Source organism: Delphinapterus leucas, chromosome 6 (genome assembly GCF_059928025.1).
Source record: "Delphinapterus leucas isolate spDelLeu-1000000601 "Yukka" chromosome 6, BTC_Dleu_Yukka2, whole genome shotgun sequence".
Classification (NCBI taxonomy): Eukaryota; Metazoa; Chordata; class Mammalia; order Artiodactyla; family Monodontidae; genus Delphinapterus; species Delphinapterus leucas.
In genome coordinates this window covers 15,195,942-15,212,836 of record NC_143134.1, presented here as the reverse complement: position 1 = coordinate 15,212,836, position 16,895 = coordinate 15,195,942, and the positions used below count along the sequence as shown (strand labels likewise).

The window sequence follows — 16,895 nt, the reverse complement described above, 5'->3', positions numbered from 1 at the left end:
ACGGAAAGGTTAAATTACTCGCCCAGCTCTGCCCACTGAGCGGTGGGATTTGGACTCAGGTAGTCTGAGGCAGCAACAGTGTTCTTCACTGCTATCCTGTAGAGTTGCCCTTCTGGAGGCTTGCCCTTCTCCAGGCAGATTCCCCAGCTCTATTGTCTTAGAATGGTGATGGCATACATTTGCACCGCACTTTACAGTTTATGAGTTTCGTATCTAAGACCTCATTTAGCCATTCGTTCAAAGAATATTTACTAAGTGCCCACCAACTGCCAACCACTGTGCTCCTAAGTCCTCGCTGCTCCACCTTGTGTCCCTGGACCTCCAGCAGCAGCATCCGTGAGCTTGTGGGAAAAAGGCAAAATCTTGGGCCCTGCTACAAACCTTGCTTTGTGATATTTCCATAATAACACCATGAAATAGCTATCCCACTTCATGCTGAATAGATTCAGAGGTACTGTGACTTGCTTGTCTCCCCATAACTACTATTGAGGCAATATATGTAAGGAGCTTAGAACAGTGCATGTGCTCAGCAAACAACAGCTATGCTGTAAATGACAGAGGTAAGCTGTGAACCACGTGGTTGCTCAACTCTATAACCCTTCAGCCTCAGAAGAGCCCTCTTAGGCACCAGGCATTCAGTCCAAGAGGTGAGGCAAGGACTGTGTCTCTGGCTTCCTTCCCAGCTCAGCCAGAGTCTACAGAATGGGGAGTTAGGGGCTCCAGAAGCTACTGTTAGGGTGTGCTTGATCCTATAGCAGGTGGCATCCTGTGGTGGGTATGTTGTTCCCAGAAGACGCCAGGTACAGAAAGAGGGAGACCAGAAGGCCCAGGGGGGATGGAAACACCATCCCCTCAAACCTCATCCCCCCTCCAGGGCTCCTCTATGCTGAGCACCCTCAGTAGCCCAGACCTTCCAGCCTTCCTCTCCTCACTTCCTGCCCTAGCCGGTTCAGTAGAAGGGCCACCCGTACTGCTCCGGCTGGATCAGCAGGACACAACCTGGGGAGGGGCTGGGCCTGTCTCCCTGTTCTGGCCAAGACCTCCCCATGGCCCTCTCAGCTATGGTCCCTGGTGCCTGCCATCCGGATCAGTTTCCCCAAACTTCCCTGCTGACTTCTTGGAAAGTGCTAGCTCCCCATCCTCTTTGGAGAATTAACAACAATGGAACATTCTTATTTTAAAATAGTCTACTATTTTATCTTTTTTATTGTCTGGAAAAATTTAATATTACCTTTAAAGCAAAATTTGCTTATGGTAAAAATTCAAATAATAATATTCAAATCATATAAAGTAAAAAAAAAAAAAAATCCCACCCTTTAAAAACTTCATGAGATTTCTTGACAACCTGTTTCCTTTTCACAATTACCTCCAAAACCAAAGGCTTGCCTTTGCCTGACCACCTAAAGTTCTCCTATTCAGCAACTTAATTTTCTCTATCTTCGTAAGACAATAAACGTTCCAAACGCGGTTTGCTTCTTCCCCCGCGTCTGCTCAGACTCACTTTCTCTCCACCCTTTAGCCGCGACACTCGGCATTGGCCCAGCGTCCAGCGACCTCCTTAGGGGAGGAGCTCCGCACCCTCACCAGCTCTCCCAAGGGCGAGACCCCACTCCCGCCTCCCAGGACAGAGCCCCGCACCTGTTTGGACAACGAAATCCCGAACCCCACCCACGCAGGGCGAGCCCCGCCTCCTACGCTCACCGGGGGGCGGAGCCCCGAGCTACCCCACCCCCTCGAGGGGGGAGCCTCGCTCTACCCACTCCCCACCTCCAGTCAGACGTCTGCTTGCTTCCCTCACGCTTCCCCCGCCCGCCTACGACAGCGTCCAGCGCGCACCCCGGGAGGAACCCGCGCGCGCACACCGGGCGCGGGGTGTTCCACGGCCCGCGCGGAGGCGGTCTGCGGGCCTCGCAGGCGCTGGGGTTCCGGGGTCTGCGGGCGGGGAGCCGGTAAGTCCCGCCGCGAGTCCCGCTGCGGCGTCGCGGGACGTGCGCGGGTGGGGAGGGGGCGGAGCGGCGCGTCCTCGGCTGTAGCGGGTCCACCTCCCCCGTCGGAAATACAGGGCTTTCCCCAGCTTTACCCTCGTCACCTTGTTACCGGCGTGAAAACTCGGTTAGCGAACCTTTTAGAAGCGTCCCTCATGGAAACCCGCAGCCCGGGTTGAATTTTTCTTTCTTTTTTGGCTGTTTACCACTTTTTAACATTTCCCCCCCCTCTCCCCGCACGCCCGACCGAGGCTACTGCAGTGACCGTCAGTCCCGTCTCTGCGCCCGCTTCTCCCCCGCATCACCCCGAGAAGGCGCTGGGCAAAGCAGGCATTTTAGACTCTCCCGGGGGCGGGGGCGGAGGTGACGCCCTCTCCTCTGTCAGTGTGGTCCACTAGCCAGCCCCTTACCAGCCTCGCGCGGTTAACGAGGGTGCGCGGGGTGTCCCCTCGGGACCTGTGTCCCTTCGGCTTCTTATCTTTTAAGGCTGTGGTAGAGGCAGCTCGCTGCCCAGCTTTCCATCTCCATAAATAAACCCGAGAAAGAAACATGCCCATGTGTCGAAAGATTTTAAGCATCAGAGGCATTTCAGAGGGGAGCTTTTCCAGAAGCTTCCACGGTTGGAGAGACCAGGGCACAGAGCTGCTTGAGGTTCAGGTCGGCTGCACTGTGGCCGGTCTTCCTGCAGCCCCGCAGTTTTGTCAGGAGAGCCTCTCGAGTGACTTGAAGGTCTGATTAGGGGCAATTGTACTACATTTTAGTGAGCCTAAAGCACCATCAAATTAAAAATACATATTATGGAACGTGCTGCTAATTAAACTCTGAGAAAGCATGGACTGTAAGAGGCACCGCCATTTCAGAGATTTTTAAATATTACTTAAAATTACTGAAATGCAGTAGCTACCACTGTGCCAGGAAACTGCTTAGTTCTTTGGGTTTTCATCATAACTTGCAGTCTTGTGCAGGTGAGGAAACAGGTGGATAAGTAGGGTAAGGGTGGGGGGAATGCCTTCTGTGTCTTAGAAGCTGGGGTGCCGAGCGCTCAGGCCCAAACATATGAATGCCTCCCGCACAAGCTCGCAGTGAACTTGGATGATTTGGGCAGGAAGAGGTGGGGGTCACAGGTCACCCTACATCACGGTTAAAATGGAGCCCCAGCTGTTTCTCAGTTACCAGGGACAATCTTCTCTAGGTAAAACAGATGTGGCGTCTCCCTGATCTGACCTGACATGACCCTGTGTCTGCACCTGTCATGATTCTGAGCTCTGCATTGTTGTCACATACGCAGTGCTGCTACTAGCAGGGTGGTCCTGGCAGGGCTGGATCTGCATCTGTGTCCCTTACAGCCTTCTCTACCTCGACCATCTCTCCACTGAAAGAGGGGAGATAAAGCAGCAGCAGTGGGCTGGAATGATTGGTTTGGGGAGGCAGAAGGAGGACAGAGAAAGCCTGGAGATGAGTTAGGACCACAGTCCAGGAAACAAGTAACAAGGGTGGGCTCCCGTCCAGGCTGCCACAGGATCAAAGTGGAGGGCGCTTGTGGTGTGATGCCTGGCACACTGTTGGTGCTGCCTGAAGAAAGGCGAGAGGGGCTGGGATGGGGCAACGGTCCTCAGGAAGCTGGCTCACAGCCTGCCGCACCGGGGCTTTCTCTTTGATCCGACCCCCGCTTCCCAGCACATTCCCTTTTTGGCCGTATATGCTCTTAAAGTTGATGGCAAAAAAACCCCAAAAAACGGCTGTGTGGAGCTTGGCACCCATCAGAAATGCTAGAGAAACCAGCTAAGTCAGTGGCCTCTTTTCCACATTTCTGCCTGCAGGGATGCCGGAGGGGCCGTCTGTGAGGAAGTTTCACCGTCTGGTCTCCCCCTTCGTGGGGCAGCAGGTGGTCAAGACAGGGGGCAGCAGTAAGAAGCTGAACCCTGCGGGCTTCCAGTCCCTGTGGCTGCAGGACACCCAGGTGAGTTCGTCATCTTCTGACGGCTCGTTCCACAGCTCACCCCAGCGGGCCGACTCCATCAGCACACCCTGTACCGCCCCTAAATTTATCTCAAGACTTTTCATGCTGTCACTTCCTGGAGCCTGAGGCGACCATGCTGGGACCCCACGCAGCTCCCCTTCTGACATTTCTCAGCCTCGGGTGAGCAGCACAGTGGCCTGTGGAACTATAAAAAATACATGTGCACGAGCTGGGTATTCACATTCAGCGTCTGGAGTGGTGGTGATGACTCCGACAGACTTATGTGCACCTTGTTTGGAAACCGTGTTTAATTCTATGGGGCCAGCAAGGAGGTGAGGAAAGAGCATAGCCTTCTGATCTGGGCTTCAGCCTGACTCATCTTTGCTCTGAGCATGAGTCAGAATTCCCTAAGGCAGCAGTCCCCAACCTTTTTGCCACCAGGAACCAGTTTCGTGGAAGACAGTTTTTCCACGGATGGCGGGGGCGGTGGGGTGGGGGGGATGCTTCAGGCGGTAATGTGAGCGGTGGGGAGCTGCAGATGAAGCTTTGCTCGCTCTTCTGCCTGCCACTCCCCTTCTGCTGTGCGGCCCGGTTCCTAACAGGCTGCGGCCCGGCCGGTACCAGGGGTAGGGGACCCCTGCCCTAAGGGGCTCGCAGAGCTCTTTGTGTTCTGACTCATGCCTCCCTCTCTGGCCTGCAGTTCACCCTGCCCCAGATCTCTCTCCAATCATTTTGAACTATCTAGAGCTCCTCTCACAGTCCTTCAAGGTGACGTGCTGCTCCCCTGTGCGGGCAGGTCTTCCTTTTTCTCCCAGCTCCACCCCCATTCCTGTCCCTTCATGTTACCATGGTAATTCCTGGCCTCCTTCTGGATTCAGCCTTGCCATCACATCCTCTGAGAAGCCTGCCCTGCCTGCTCTGAGTTGGAGAAGAGACTCTGCTGTGCTTCCCGGGCACCCTGTACCTCTTGTTGGATGCTCACTGCCGAATTTGTCTTGCCTGTTGAGTGGAGGAGACAAGTAAACAGGGCGCAATATTGTATTCCTGGCACCTAACTGAGTGCCCGGCACTTAGGAGGCATTTGGTAATTGGCGGTAGAAAAACCAAGGATTTCTGCTGCTTCTTAGCTGTGTGTTTCTAAGCAAGTTACATAACCTCTTAGCTCTAGTGTCTGCTAGAGTTGTAAAATGGGGATAAACACCTACCAGTTAAAATTGTTGAATTAAGCCAACTTTATGCCTGGCACATAATAGGTGCTCAGTAAATATTAGTTCTCTGTCTTCCACCTTGCCCTTCTCTCTCTCTCTCTCTCTCTCTCTCTCTCTCTCTCTCTCTCTCTCTCTCTCTCTCTCTCACACACACACACACACACACACACACACCTGGCACATAATAGGTGCTCAGTAAATACTAGTTCTCTGTCTTCCACGTTGCCCTTCTCACACACACACACACACACACACACACACACACACACACAAACTATAAAACCATTCTTGGTTAGAACTGGAAGAGGTCTGGAAGAGGTCTGCTACACCTTCATGTGTGTTTTCTGCATTTGGAGGTGGGGCTCAGGGAGGGGGAGCGGTTAGCCCAAGCCGACATAGCTAGCAAGGGACAGAGACTGGAGCACAGGCCCCCTGACCTCCAGGTTTGTGCTGTTCCCGTGAGAGCACCTGGACTCTGTCCAGACTGTCCTGCAGAGTTTGCAGGACAGGATTAATGTCCCTTTGCCTCTGGGTCCCAGTGGCTGGGATCTTAGCACCTGCCTTCACAGAGCTGGCTTGCAGAAAATATTTACTCAATAGCTGAGTGGACAGAAGAATGTGAGGCAAGGGAGCCTTGAGATGGATCTGGACACTGGTTTCCCAGTAAACCGAGGCAGGGGTCAGTGTTGGGAGCCCAGAAGCCTAAGGGAGGTGGCCTTGGGGAGCTGCCTGGCATGTGGGTCCCCATCAGTGGGCTCCCTTTCTGTTCCTCTGTCCGTGGGTCCTATTCTCAGGATCTGAGAGTTGAATTTGGAAGTTTAGACCTGTGTCCCTAAATGGGAAGCTGTTAGGTAGCAATGAATGGAGGAAGGGAGCGTGTGATTAAGGCCCAGCTGGGGGCCTCGACATAGAAGAGGTCCTGTGGCCTGGAGAAAAAGCCTTCATGATGGAGATGGGACTTGAGTTGGACCTTGAAGGATGGAGGACTTAAGTGGGTCAAAAGGAGAAGAAAGGGCATTTCAGGTTTGAGAATCAGTTGCAGATTCAAACATGGAGGTGGAATGAGCAGGGTGGGCTCGTGAGACAGAGGAAAATTGGCTCCACTGTGTGCTGGCTGTTTATCTGGCATATGGCCCTTCACTGTCCTTCCTTATAAGCTCTCCAGTTTCTGTGTCAGGAATTACGTATAATTGCTCATTACAGACTCAGAAGAGTGGCTTATACAAGTCAGGAGGTTTTTTGCCCCCCTTCCCATAATGGGAAGTCCAGAGGAGGGGGTCCAGGGTGGTGTAGGAGTGATGCAAGATCACTGAGGCCCAAGCTCCTGCCCTTCTCTCCCTGGGGTGTAGCCTTCATCCTCATGATGATGATGATAACATGGCAGCTGGGATTCCAGCCATTACATCCACATTCCAGGCAGGAAGAAAAGGCAGGAGAGAGCTGGAAACTGGTTCATCCACTTCAAAGAGATTTCCTGGAAACCACATTTGACCGTTCCTGCACAATCTCACTGGCTTCCCCATCTGTAAGGGAGGCTGGGAGACGTAGGTTTTTAGCTGAGTATGTTGACGTTCCTGTAAATCAGTAGATTTGTTGGTAGGGAGAAGGGGAGAGAGGGATATTGGGAGGCAGCCAGCAGTCTCTCCACACTTGGTCCCATATCATCTTCTCTTTTGTTTTAGCCTCTCATTTTGCGGAGCACACACTCCAGAGCTGCCTAAGAAAGCATTGGGGTGGGAGGTAAATACTGAGTCCTTTCCGCCTGTTAATGTTTCTGTCCCATCCTAGTCTGGGTGGGTGGGACATCTGGAGATCAAATCCCACTGTATACTTAGACTTTATATCAGTCCTCCAATTAAAAAATATTTACAGCTTTGTTGAGGTGTAATTCACACCACATCCAGTTCACCCATTTCAGGTGTGCAGTTCAGTTTCTTGACACAGAGTCGTGCAACCATCACCATAATCAACTTCAGAACATTTCATCACCCCCAAAAGAAGCCTTGTGCCCATTAGTCCTTTCCCTTTCACCCCAACTCTCCACCCCCAGCCCAAAGCGACCATTTTACTCTCTTTTCTATCCTACAGATTTGCCTTTTGGGGGGGCATTTCACATACTTGGAATCATGCCGTGTGTGACTGGCTTCTCTCACTGAGCATAATGTTTCGTAGGTTCATCCCTGTTACAACCTGTGTCAGAACTTCATTCCTTTTAAATCCTGAATTCCCTGAGGGAAGGAGCAGAGACTCACTCATCTGTGTGACCCTCAGCACCTAGCACACTGTGTGGCACGTTGTATAAACCCAGTTAGCAATTAGAACTGAACTATCCATAGTGTCAGAGGAATTTAAAAGAGGGACGGCGGAAATTGCCATTGTAGGGAAGGGTGCAAGGGTCTCCTGACCTAGGCCTTTTGACCTGGTACATGTTTTGACCTTGAGGGTCATCTGACAGATATTTTCATCAGCCTTATCCCAACGTGGGTGACGTTGCACCGAGAAAGTGTTGCCTGGAGCAAATTCCCTTATGCCTGCTTAATTCCTTGCCCAGGTTTTTCTGTAAGCTCTGTTAAGCCATTTCTGATGTGTGGCAGCAAACAACTGTGCTCAGATTTGCAGTTAAGCTATTCTGGAATTATTTAGAAAGATAATGCCCTCTTTGGGGGTGAGGCCTTCAAAAGACTGCTCCAGTTGTTAATTTTTGTACTAATTGACAAATTGGAGATCTCATCAGAACTGTGATCTTTAAGTACGTAGCTTTGGGGGTCAAAATATCACAGGCAGTTCCATTATGAATGCCAGATGTTTTGGGTTTAATTCTTGGAAAGACTGCCTGAACTTCGGGTCTTGCACAACAGGCTTATCCTGGAATCGGGCCATGTACACATTACCTGCCAGGACTAGCAATATGGAGATAGAATACTCAGCAGGTGGAACATTCTTTTACACACATTTTCTGTTTTCATTTTCTTCTGCTGCAATCGTGTTGATCGTCATTTTTGATTGTGAGGTCTCGTGTGGCCATTCCTTCTATCAAATCCAATTTCGGGGGTGGTGAGGGCTGCAGAATTTCACAGTGGGTCGTCTTTAGCTGCTGTCAGTTTGTGTGTGGTGTGTATGTGTATGTATGCTGATTATTTCTAACAAAGAAAAAGTATTATGAACTGAATACAGGAATGACAATTAGTATTTACTTATTAGCTAATTCATGGAAAAATTGGGAGTATTTCCCCTCAGGTATTCTAGGGTGGCCCTGCATCTAGCGTGCATCTATTTCGTTGCTGATCTGATTCTTCCACTTGCTTCTAATCACTTTGAAAACCATGTACTAAGTGCCCACACGGCTGGAACAAAAAGCAAAAGGCAAGTCCCAAATATTCAAGTTGGGAAAGTTTCATGGAAGAGGCAAGAGGGGAGACATTTGCATTAGCATAAATGTCTGTATACACCTCTTCCAGTCTTCCCCTTTCTGGGTAAGACTCAGTCTGTTTTGACTGCAGTAACAGAATACCTCACACCAGGTGGCTTATAAACAACAGAAATTTATTTCTCACAGTCTGGAGCATGGAAAGTCCAAGGTCAGGGTGCCAGCAGATTCAGTGTCTGGTGAGGACCCACTTCCTGGTTTGTAGACAGCCATCTTTTTGCTGTGTCCTCATGTGGAAGAAGGTTTGAGGGAGCCCACTGAAGTCTCTTTTATAAGGGCACTAATCCCATTCAGGAGGGCTCTACCCTCATGACCTAATCACCTCCTGGAGGCCCCACCTCCAGACACCATCACACTGGGGGTTGATTTCAACACATGAATTTTGGGAGGACACAGATAAGTCTATAGCAGAGCCTTAGATCATGTTCATCTTTTTCTAGGTCCATGGAAAGAAATTATTCCTTAGATTTGATCCAGATGAAGAAATCGTGTCCCCTGGCAACAACCCACTGTCAGAGCCTCTACAAAAAGAGTGGAAGGAAGAGGCCGGGCACCACCAGGAAGTCTCTGAGCAGTCCTCCCGGTCCCCAGGAGGAGACGATGCTGTCCCCAGTGGAGGTGATGGTCTGCGGTGTTTGTGGGGAGACACCCCTGCAGGAGGTGCTGAGAGGTGGCTGCAGGTCAGCTTTGGCTTGTTTGGCAGCATTTGGGGGAACGAGTTCTCCAGAGCGAAGAAAGCAAACAAGAGAGGTGACTGGAGGGACCCTGTTCCAAGGTAAGGCGTGGTTGAGCAGGCCGTGGGCTGTGACTGTCGGCAGCTGTGCGGGGTCTGTGGGGTTCGCCAGGGCTCCGCTGTGCGGGCCTGGGCCGGGCTCTGCGGGCAAGCTGGGTGGTCTCCAGCAGCCTGCCGCCTAGGAGAGAGAACCCGCTCCTCTGCCCACTGAGATGGCAGGTCAACTGTGGTCTGCACCCAGAGAGGGATGGGGACCACCTGGCAGCTTAGAGAGCGGGGAGTACTTTCCCAACAAGCACAGCCCTTGAGGCTGGGAGGCCTCTGAACAACATTTTATGGCTTGACTAGTGCTCTCTGACTATAGGGACAGAATTGCCCCAGTTTTCAGTCTGTTCATGTTGAGGAGAATATCGGTGCAGAAAACTCTATCCATGTTCAGGATTCTTTCCTTAGTGTAGGTTCCCAGAGGAATCATTGCTGGTCAAAGAGAATGAACATTCTTATTGGTAGCGCTGAGTTTTTTGTGTACTTTTTATCAACTTGTAGGGGCTTTCGGACCTTGTGTGTTAACCTCTGTGATGTGTGGTGCTAGTGTTTCCAGCCTGTCTGTGTCCTTTGATGGTGTTTGTGCCTTTAGGCATTCAGGATTTTTAGTTTGTAGGTACTGAGTGGTCAGTATTTTCCTTGATAGCTCTTAAGTTTTACCCTCTTGCTAAAGAAGGCTCCTTCTACCTCCAATTCAAAATACTTTTCTGGTTTCATAATTATATATTTTTTCATGTCCAGAACTACAGTCTTTGTTTATGGTATTATGTAAGGCCAGTAAGATGCTTGGGACTATAAAGATTACTCAGATCGGGAGTTCCCTGGCAGTCCAATGGTTAGGACTTGGCGCTTCCACTGCCGAGGGCCTGGGTTTGATCCCGGATCGGGGAGCTAAGATCCCACAAGCCGCATGGTGAGGCCAAAAAAAAAGAGAGAGAGAAAAAAAGAAAACCTCAGACTGACTTGAATGGTGAGGAGATTCTTTTGACTCACAGACAGTTGACCCTTGAACAACACAGGTTTGAACCGCACGGGGCCACTTACACGGGGATTTTTTCAATAGTAATATTACATTGCTGCCCGACTCACTCTGAGGTTGGTTGAATCCGTGGGTACGGAACTGTGGATACAGAGGCCGGCTGCAAGATACGTGCGCGGATTTTCAACTATTCAGAGGGTCAGTGTCCCAACCCCCAAGTTGTTCAGGGGTCAACCACATTAGAAGCTCAGAGGGAGTGCGGGCCGTGGCGTTGACGCAGGTCCAAGCCTTTGGCTTCCCATTCTTGTGATTCTCCTGACTTTGCACTTTGCCACATGTTGCTTTTGTCCTTAGACCAGCAGCAGGAGACTCCTGCAGTTCCAGGCCTTATATCCACACAAGAAAAGAGGAAGAGAGGAGAGAGAGGGTCATTTCTAAAGTTCAGATGAGCAAGGAGAGCTTTCCCCGAAACCCCCAGGAAACCTCTCATGGCCCGAAGCTGGGCTCGTGGGCTGATTCCAGACCCGGTCACCAGCCGGGGCGATTGGAACGCTCTTCCACTAACAAGGCTGGTCCTGCAGGCCTTCAGATTTATTGCCGCACAGTGAACTCATGTCATTCACTTAGTTTTGAATCTCTTCCTGTCACATTATAACTCCTTCCATGTTGCATATTTTGCTTTGCCTGCCCCACCCCCTTTTTTTCTTTATTAGGCTTGCCTGAGTTTTATCTACTTTGTTGGTCTTTCAAATAAATAATAGTTTTGTATACTAACCACATGGAAGGGTATTTCCTAATTTTTCAAATATTTGAGTGTTTGGGGTCATCTTTTTGGGGGTTTTTTTGTTTTAATTTTTTTTATTGGATTACGATCAGGGTGGCAGCCTGTAAATTTTCTACTTTTGGCATCAAGATTTGCAGCCAAACACATAATTGATCTTTGCTTACGTTTTGTGTACATAAATGAAGATAGAATGTTCATTAAAAGTAAAACATTCTGACAAAAACCAAACAAACAAAAAAAGAAAAACATTCTGTAAATGTTAAGAACAGGTTATTGTTTTGATAGCTCAGCTTTTCCCTGTTTTTGTTTTTGTTTTTTGTGGTACGCGGTCCTCTCACTGTTGTGGCCTCTCCCGTTGCGGAGCACAGGCTCCGGACGCGCAGGCTCAGCGGCCATGGCTCACGGGCCCAGCCGCTCCGCGGCATGTGGGATCTTCCCGGACCGGGGCACGAACCCGTGTCCGCTGCATCGGCAGGCGGACTCTCAACCACTGCGCCACCAGGGAAGCCCTTTGCTTATTTTTTTATGTTGAATATGCAAAACTTGGGAAGAGGATCATTGAAGTCCCCCAGGCTAGTTGTGGTTTTATAGAGTTTCTCCTTGTCTTTCGTTTTTGTTTCTGTGTTTTGCTGCCCTTGGTCCCAGGTATCAGGGTCCCTGACTCTCAAAGGTTCTTTACAGCTTCATTATTAAACAATCCTGGACCCTCTCTCTGCCTTTAGCCCTAATTCTGCTTCTCTTTGATGTTAACAGTGCCACTCCATGTTTGGTTGGCTCACCCCCTGGTCTTTTTTCCACTTAGTTGTAGGTCTGTTTTTTCATTTATTTTAGGTATGCTTGCTATAAACAGTAAATAGCAGGCTTTTGTATCTCTTTAAACTCAGATGCAAACTCCTTGTTTTGAAATGGGGTAACTGTGCTGTTTGGATTTTCTTTCATTTGTAGTTTTATTGTCCCTTGTTTTCTTTTTTCTGTTGGATTTATCACATTTCTTCCTTTTTTTAAAAATTAATTTTATTTTTGGCTGCGTTGGGTCTTTGTTACTGTGTGCGGGCTTGCTCTAGTTGCAGTGAGCGGGGGCTACTACTCTTTGTTGCGATGCGTGGGCTTCTCATTGTGGTGACTTCTCTTGTTGTGGCTCATGGGCTCTAGAGCGCAGGCTTAGTAGTTGTGGCGCATGGGCTTAGTTGCTCCGCGGCATGTGAGATCTTCCCGGACCAGGGCTTGGACCTGTGTCCCCTGCGTTGGCAGGCGGATTCTTAACTACTGCGCCACCAGGGAAGTCTCTTTTCTTCCTTTTTTTTTTTAAACCTCTGTTAATTTGGAAGTACTGCTATTCATCTTTATTCTTTTGGTAATAATATTATCTTTAAATGATATCTGTTTTTTTCCCTGAGTTAATAACTATCAAATTTTTAATAGCATTAAATTAATAATCTTTTCCCTTATTATTAACACTGGTATTTTGCTCACTCTCCTTCCCCCCTCCCTCTGAGATGAGACCTTTAAAATATTTCTACTTCTGTACTTTCCTGCCATTTCTACCCCATCTCTTGTGTCTGCTGAGGTAGTTTAGAATTTTAGTTCCATATTGTTAATTAACTACACTGTTAGTTATGTATAATTAAATTAATTAATATTAAAAACACACTAATATAGGTGTCTTTTTGTTCAGAGAATCCTTTCCTCACACTTGGATTACAGGTGCACTGTTATGATTGCAGGCCACTCGGATCTCACAGTAGACGTGACAGAGTCCAGTGCTAATCTTTCCATCTATCCTTTCCATCTCCCCTCCTCTTGAGATCCTTGCTGATTTACTTTCCGTTGGGATGTACTTTTCCTTGAGTAATTACCACAGGTACTATGCGTAGGTGTTTTTCTGAGTCCTGTTCCTCTCAAGTTGTCCCTTTACTTCCACATAAGATACCACCCAGGTCAGATACGTGAGTCTTGGAGTCCAGCTGCAGCCCGAGTCTCTCCCCTCGCAGAGTAACCCGTTATTGCTTATCAAGGTTCATGAGGTTTCTCCTGTGTCCCTGGCGGGGGCGGTGTGTGTATGTGTCTTTCTTGGTAGATCTTGCCCAGGACTGGGAGAGGTGCCTACTTGGCATCGGTTTCTCTGTCTTCCTTCCTTAACAAGCCCTGCTTTGTGCCATAGCCACACCTCCTGAACTTGAGACTTTTCTGTATGTCCCAAGTTGTCTTCTGCCAACACGTATTGTTATTATCAGAAAAAAGGAGAGAGTATACATTTTCTTTTAATTACTCCATTTGGCCGTGAGAGTTTAACAATTCTGGCAGAGCCATCCCTTTTCTCCTCTGGGACCTTAGCTTCCCCAGATTATCCTGAGTGGAGTGGGAGCTGTGTGTGCATGTGTGACCTGATGCTGCTGTCATAGCCCTGTGCACTGTGACCTCTCCTCTCTTCCCAGGCTGGTCCTGCACTTCGGCGGGGGCGGCTTCTTGGCCTTCTATAACTGTCAGATGGTGTGGAGCTCCTCTTCCCCGGTGGTCAGACCCACCTCTGACATCTTGTCGGAAAAGTTCCATCGAGGACAGGCCCTGGAAGCTCTGGGCCGGGAGCAGCCCGTCTGCTATACGCTGTTGGACCAGAGATACTTCTCAGGCTTAGGTATGGCTGATGGCAGAGGGTGGTCCTGCTGACCGACCTAATGAAAAAGTCCCTCGTCCAGGAGGCAGGAAACTGGCACCCGCCACTGGTGTCAGTGATGCTGGATGATCACCTGGGCTCCTTAGCTCCACTTCCCTCGTTTTTAAAATGAGGGGGTAGGTCAGGCCATTTCTAACTTCTCTCCTACCCTAATTATATTATCAGTCATAGTCTGCCTGATAGCCACATTGGAGCATGACCTCCTAGAGGGCAGGGATCACGTCCCCTCCATCCTTTTTTTTTTTTTTTAATTTATTTTTTGTTTTTTGGCGGTACGCGGGCCTCTCACGGCCGCGGCCTCTCCCATTGCGGAGCACAGGCTCCGGATGTGCAGGCTCAGCGGCCATGGCTCATGGGCCCAGCCACTCCACGGCATGTGGGATCTTCCCGGACTGGGGCACGAACCCGTGTCCGCTGCATCGGCAGGCTGACTCTCAACCACTGCGCCACCAGGGAAGCCCTAATTTATTTTTTAATTGAAGTATAGTAGGACCAACGCAGACCCTGCACCCAGAGGAGCACAGGCTTCCAGGAGCGGCCTTTGGGGTAAATTAGTAAGAGAAATGCTGTGTAACCGGCTGTTGTTACAAACGATAATCAGAACAGCCAACATTTTTCAGGTGACTCCACTGTGCCAGGTACGTGGGTTCATCCTTACTGCTCTTCCTCAGGATGGCCACTTACTAGTTTTCCCTTCATTCAGATGAAGAAACTAAAGCAAAAGACACATTGCTCTAAGGGCACAGCTGAGATATGAAGCAGGTAGTCTGCTGGCGAATTTTAGAGAGAAATTTTGTGTGACCGTGAAGCTCTTGGAAAGAGCAGCCTTTTCACCCGTCCATCTTCTCCACATGTGCCGAACGCCTGGCCTCCACCGAGCCCACCTTCTCTCCTGAAGGAGAGGGTTGTTTAGTGACCCAGCAAGCATGGACTCAGCCCCCTGGAGCTAAAGATAGACTGTGATAAATGCCTAGTAGAGGTTAAAGAAAGTGCACTGTTGGGACATTTTGAAGAAACTTACTGATTCAGGAAGGAGAGGTCGAGGTTGACTTCACAGCAAATGAGGCAGGAGTAGGAAAATAATATAATAGTACCTCCTAAACACTTTTCTATATTTCAGGCGTCATGCTTGACATTTTAAATAATAATAACAGCTAGTATTTATTGATTCTCTCTACGTACCAGCACAGTGCTCAGCATTTGTATGTGTGTGTGAGAATTCTCATTTACTGCCCACGAAAACCGGGGAACCTACCCCCGCTTTACAGACCAGGAAACAGAAGCCTCAAGAAGACAGGGAATTCACCAGGGTCAGGTAGCCGGGATCTGGTTGGGCTGGGATTCACAGCCAGGCACTCAGGCCCGGAGCCCCTTTTGTTAATCTCTTTGCTGTAACATGGGCCACGCGTGAGTTTTATGTCATTTCGTCTTCACAACAACCTAAAGGGTAAGTGTTAGCAAATACTTCGCAGACGGGCCGGATGATTCAGTGTGAGGCTTGCCCGAGAGCTTCTCGGCCAGCTGGATCTTCCTGAGATGCTCTCCACTGCCATCGTATCAGCTGTGCTCTGTTTTGTTAATTTTGTGGCCAGCTTTCCTTATGGATGTGTCCTTTTTCCTTCCCTTGTCCCCTCCCTGCCTCCTTCCAGGGAACATCATTAAGAACGAGGCCCTGTTCAGAGCTGGGATCCACCCGCTTTCTCCCGGCTCACTCCTGGGTCTTCCGCGCCTCAAGGCCCTGGTGGACCATGTGGTGGCCTTCAGTGCAGGCTGGCTGCGGGGCAAGTTCCAGGGCAGACAGCAGCACACGCAGATCTACCAGAAGGAGTGGTGCCCTGCTGGGCACCAGGTTGTGAAGGAGGCACTGGGACCTCCAGGGGGCTTCCAGAGGCTCACGTGGTGGTGCCCCCAGTGCCAGCCCAGGTTGTCACTGGACGAGCCAGAGCAGGTGGCGCCCTCCTCGGGTGCTCGGGCCCCTTCTACACAGAGCCTTGCCCTTGAGGGACCGTGATGCCTGAGTGTCGCCACAGGGGTTGTGGGCAGGGTTTGGGACTGGGGACAGGAATTGGGGGGTGGGGTCGGGATGCCAGTGCTGTTGGTGTTCATCTCACCGGAGTTCAGGCTGAGGCAGTTTCCACAGGGTCCGATTTTGTCCTTTTCTGGTTTTGGTTAATTCTTCCTATCTAATCCCACCACTGTTGACAGATGAGGCAAATCGTGATGGCAGTTAAGGGGAAACCTCCCGGAGTGACAGTGGGGCAACGAAAATGAGAGCCAGTGGAAGAAAGCTGTGCCAGCATTGCTTTGCAGGTGTTTGGTTTGGTTTGGTTTGGTTTTGGTTTTGAAACACTGGCTGGTGTTAAGTCCCTCCATTTGAGAACCAGGAAAAGGGAATTATCCTTCTTGGTTCCCCAAGAGGGATCCAGGGATGAGGGAGGGAGTAACAGGAGAGTGTTGCTCGGATGCAGCCTCCTGCCTGGACCCTTCCCATGTGACAGAGATGCCAGGAGAAGGAGGGGAAACGGGGGGACCAGGGAGCTGGCCACTTTCCCGGTGTGTCCATGGGCTTTAGAAAAAAGCGACTTGTTTCCTCCCCAAGGCGATGTGTTTGTGACAGTTGACATGCTCAACAGTGCAGGAATCCAGGTTGTTAGCAAAACCTAGAAGAAACCAGGAAATAAAGCTCTTTGTTACTTTGTGTTGTCACCTTTATTTGGCAGTAAAGGTTCTTTCACTGTACATAACTGAGCTCTTTGTGAAGATGCTGTTTAGGACTTGTTGGGTTGGTCGGATGGATCCATTTAAAAGGAGCAGGGCAGGGAGAAAGGTGAACATGCACCCTTATACTTCTCTGCCTTAAGTCACTGGGAGTTGTCCACAGCGGGGAAAGCCACCTTATGGCAGGCATTAGCTCAGGGCCAAGATGGTACCCAGACAGGCCATTTCCCGTAAGTCAGCATCTGTCAGGGTCTGGAGTACAAGAGGGGGGTGGGCTGGACAGGCATCACAGCCTGCGTGCGGGTGGGCACCCACTGCGATTGGTAGAAAAGGGGAAATGCTGTTGCAGTTGCTGAGAAAAGCAGCGACAGGGCTAGAAACA

General features: G+C 50.0%; 1 protein-coding gene across 1 annotated transcript; it reads left to right on the top strand.

The window, feature by feature from the left end:
- The first annotated feature begins 1,762 nt into the window (after window positions 1-1,762).
- NEIL2 (nei like DNA glycosylase 2) lies at window positions 1,763-16,493 on the top strand. Its single transcript, XM_022594907.2, has 5 exons — window positions 1,763-1,949; window positions 3,806-3,945; window positions 9,021-9,355; window positions 13,557-13,756; window positions 15,445-16,493. The coding sequence occupies exons 2-5, from the start codon at window positions 3,808-3,810 to the stop codon at window positions 15,804-15,806; spliced, it is 1,035 nt and encodes a 344-aa protein (XP_022450615.1). The 5' UTR covers window positions 1,763-1,949; window positions 3,806-3,807; the 3' UTR covers window positions 15,807-16,493.
- Window positions 16,494-16,895: the final 402 nt, after the last annotated feature.

Coding starts and splice junctions, on each gene's coding strand:
- NEIL2 (XM_022594907.2), top strand. CDS start 3,808: ATGCCGGAGGGGCCGTCTGTGAGGAAGTTTCACCGTCTGGTCTCCCCC. Junction 3,946..9,020: donor TGTGGCTGCAGGACACCCAG/GTGAGTTCGTCA, acceptor ATCTTTTTCTAG/GTCCATGGAAAGAAATTATT. Junction 9,356..13,556: donor TGGAGGGACCCTGTTCCAAG/GTAAGGCGTGGT, acceptor CTCTCTTCCCAG/GCTGGTCCTGCACTTCGGCG.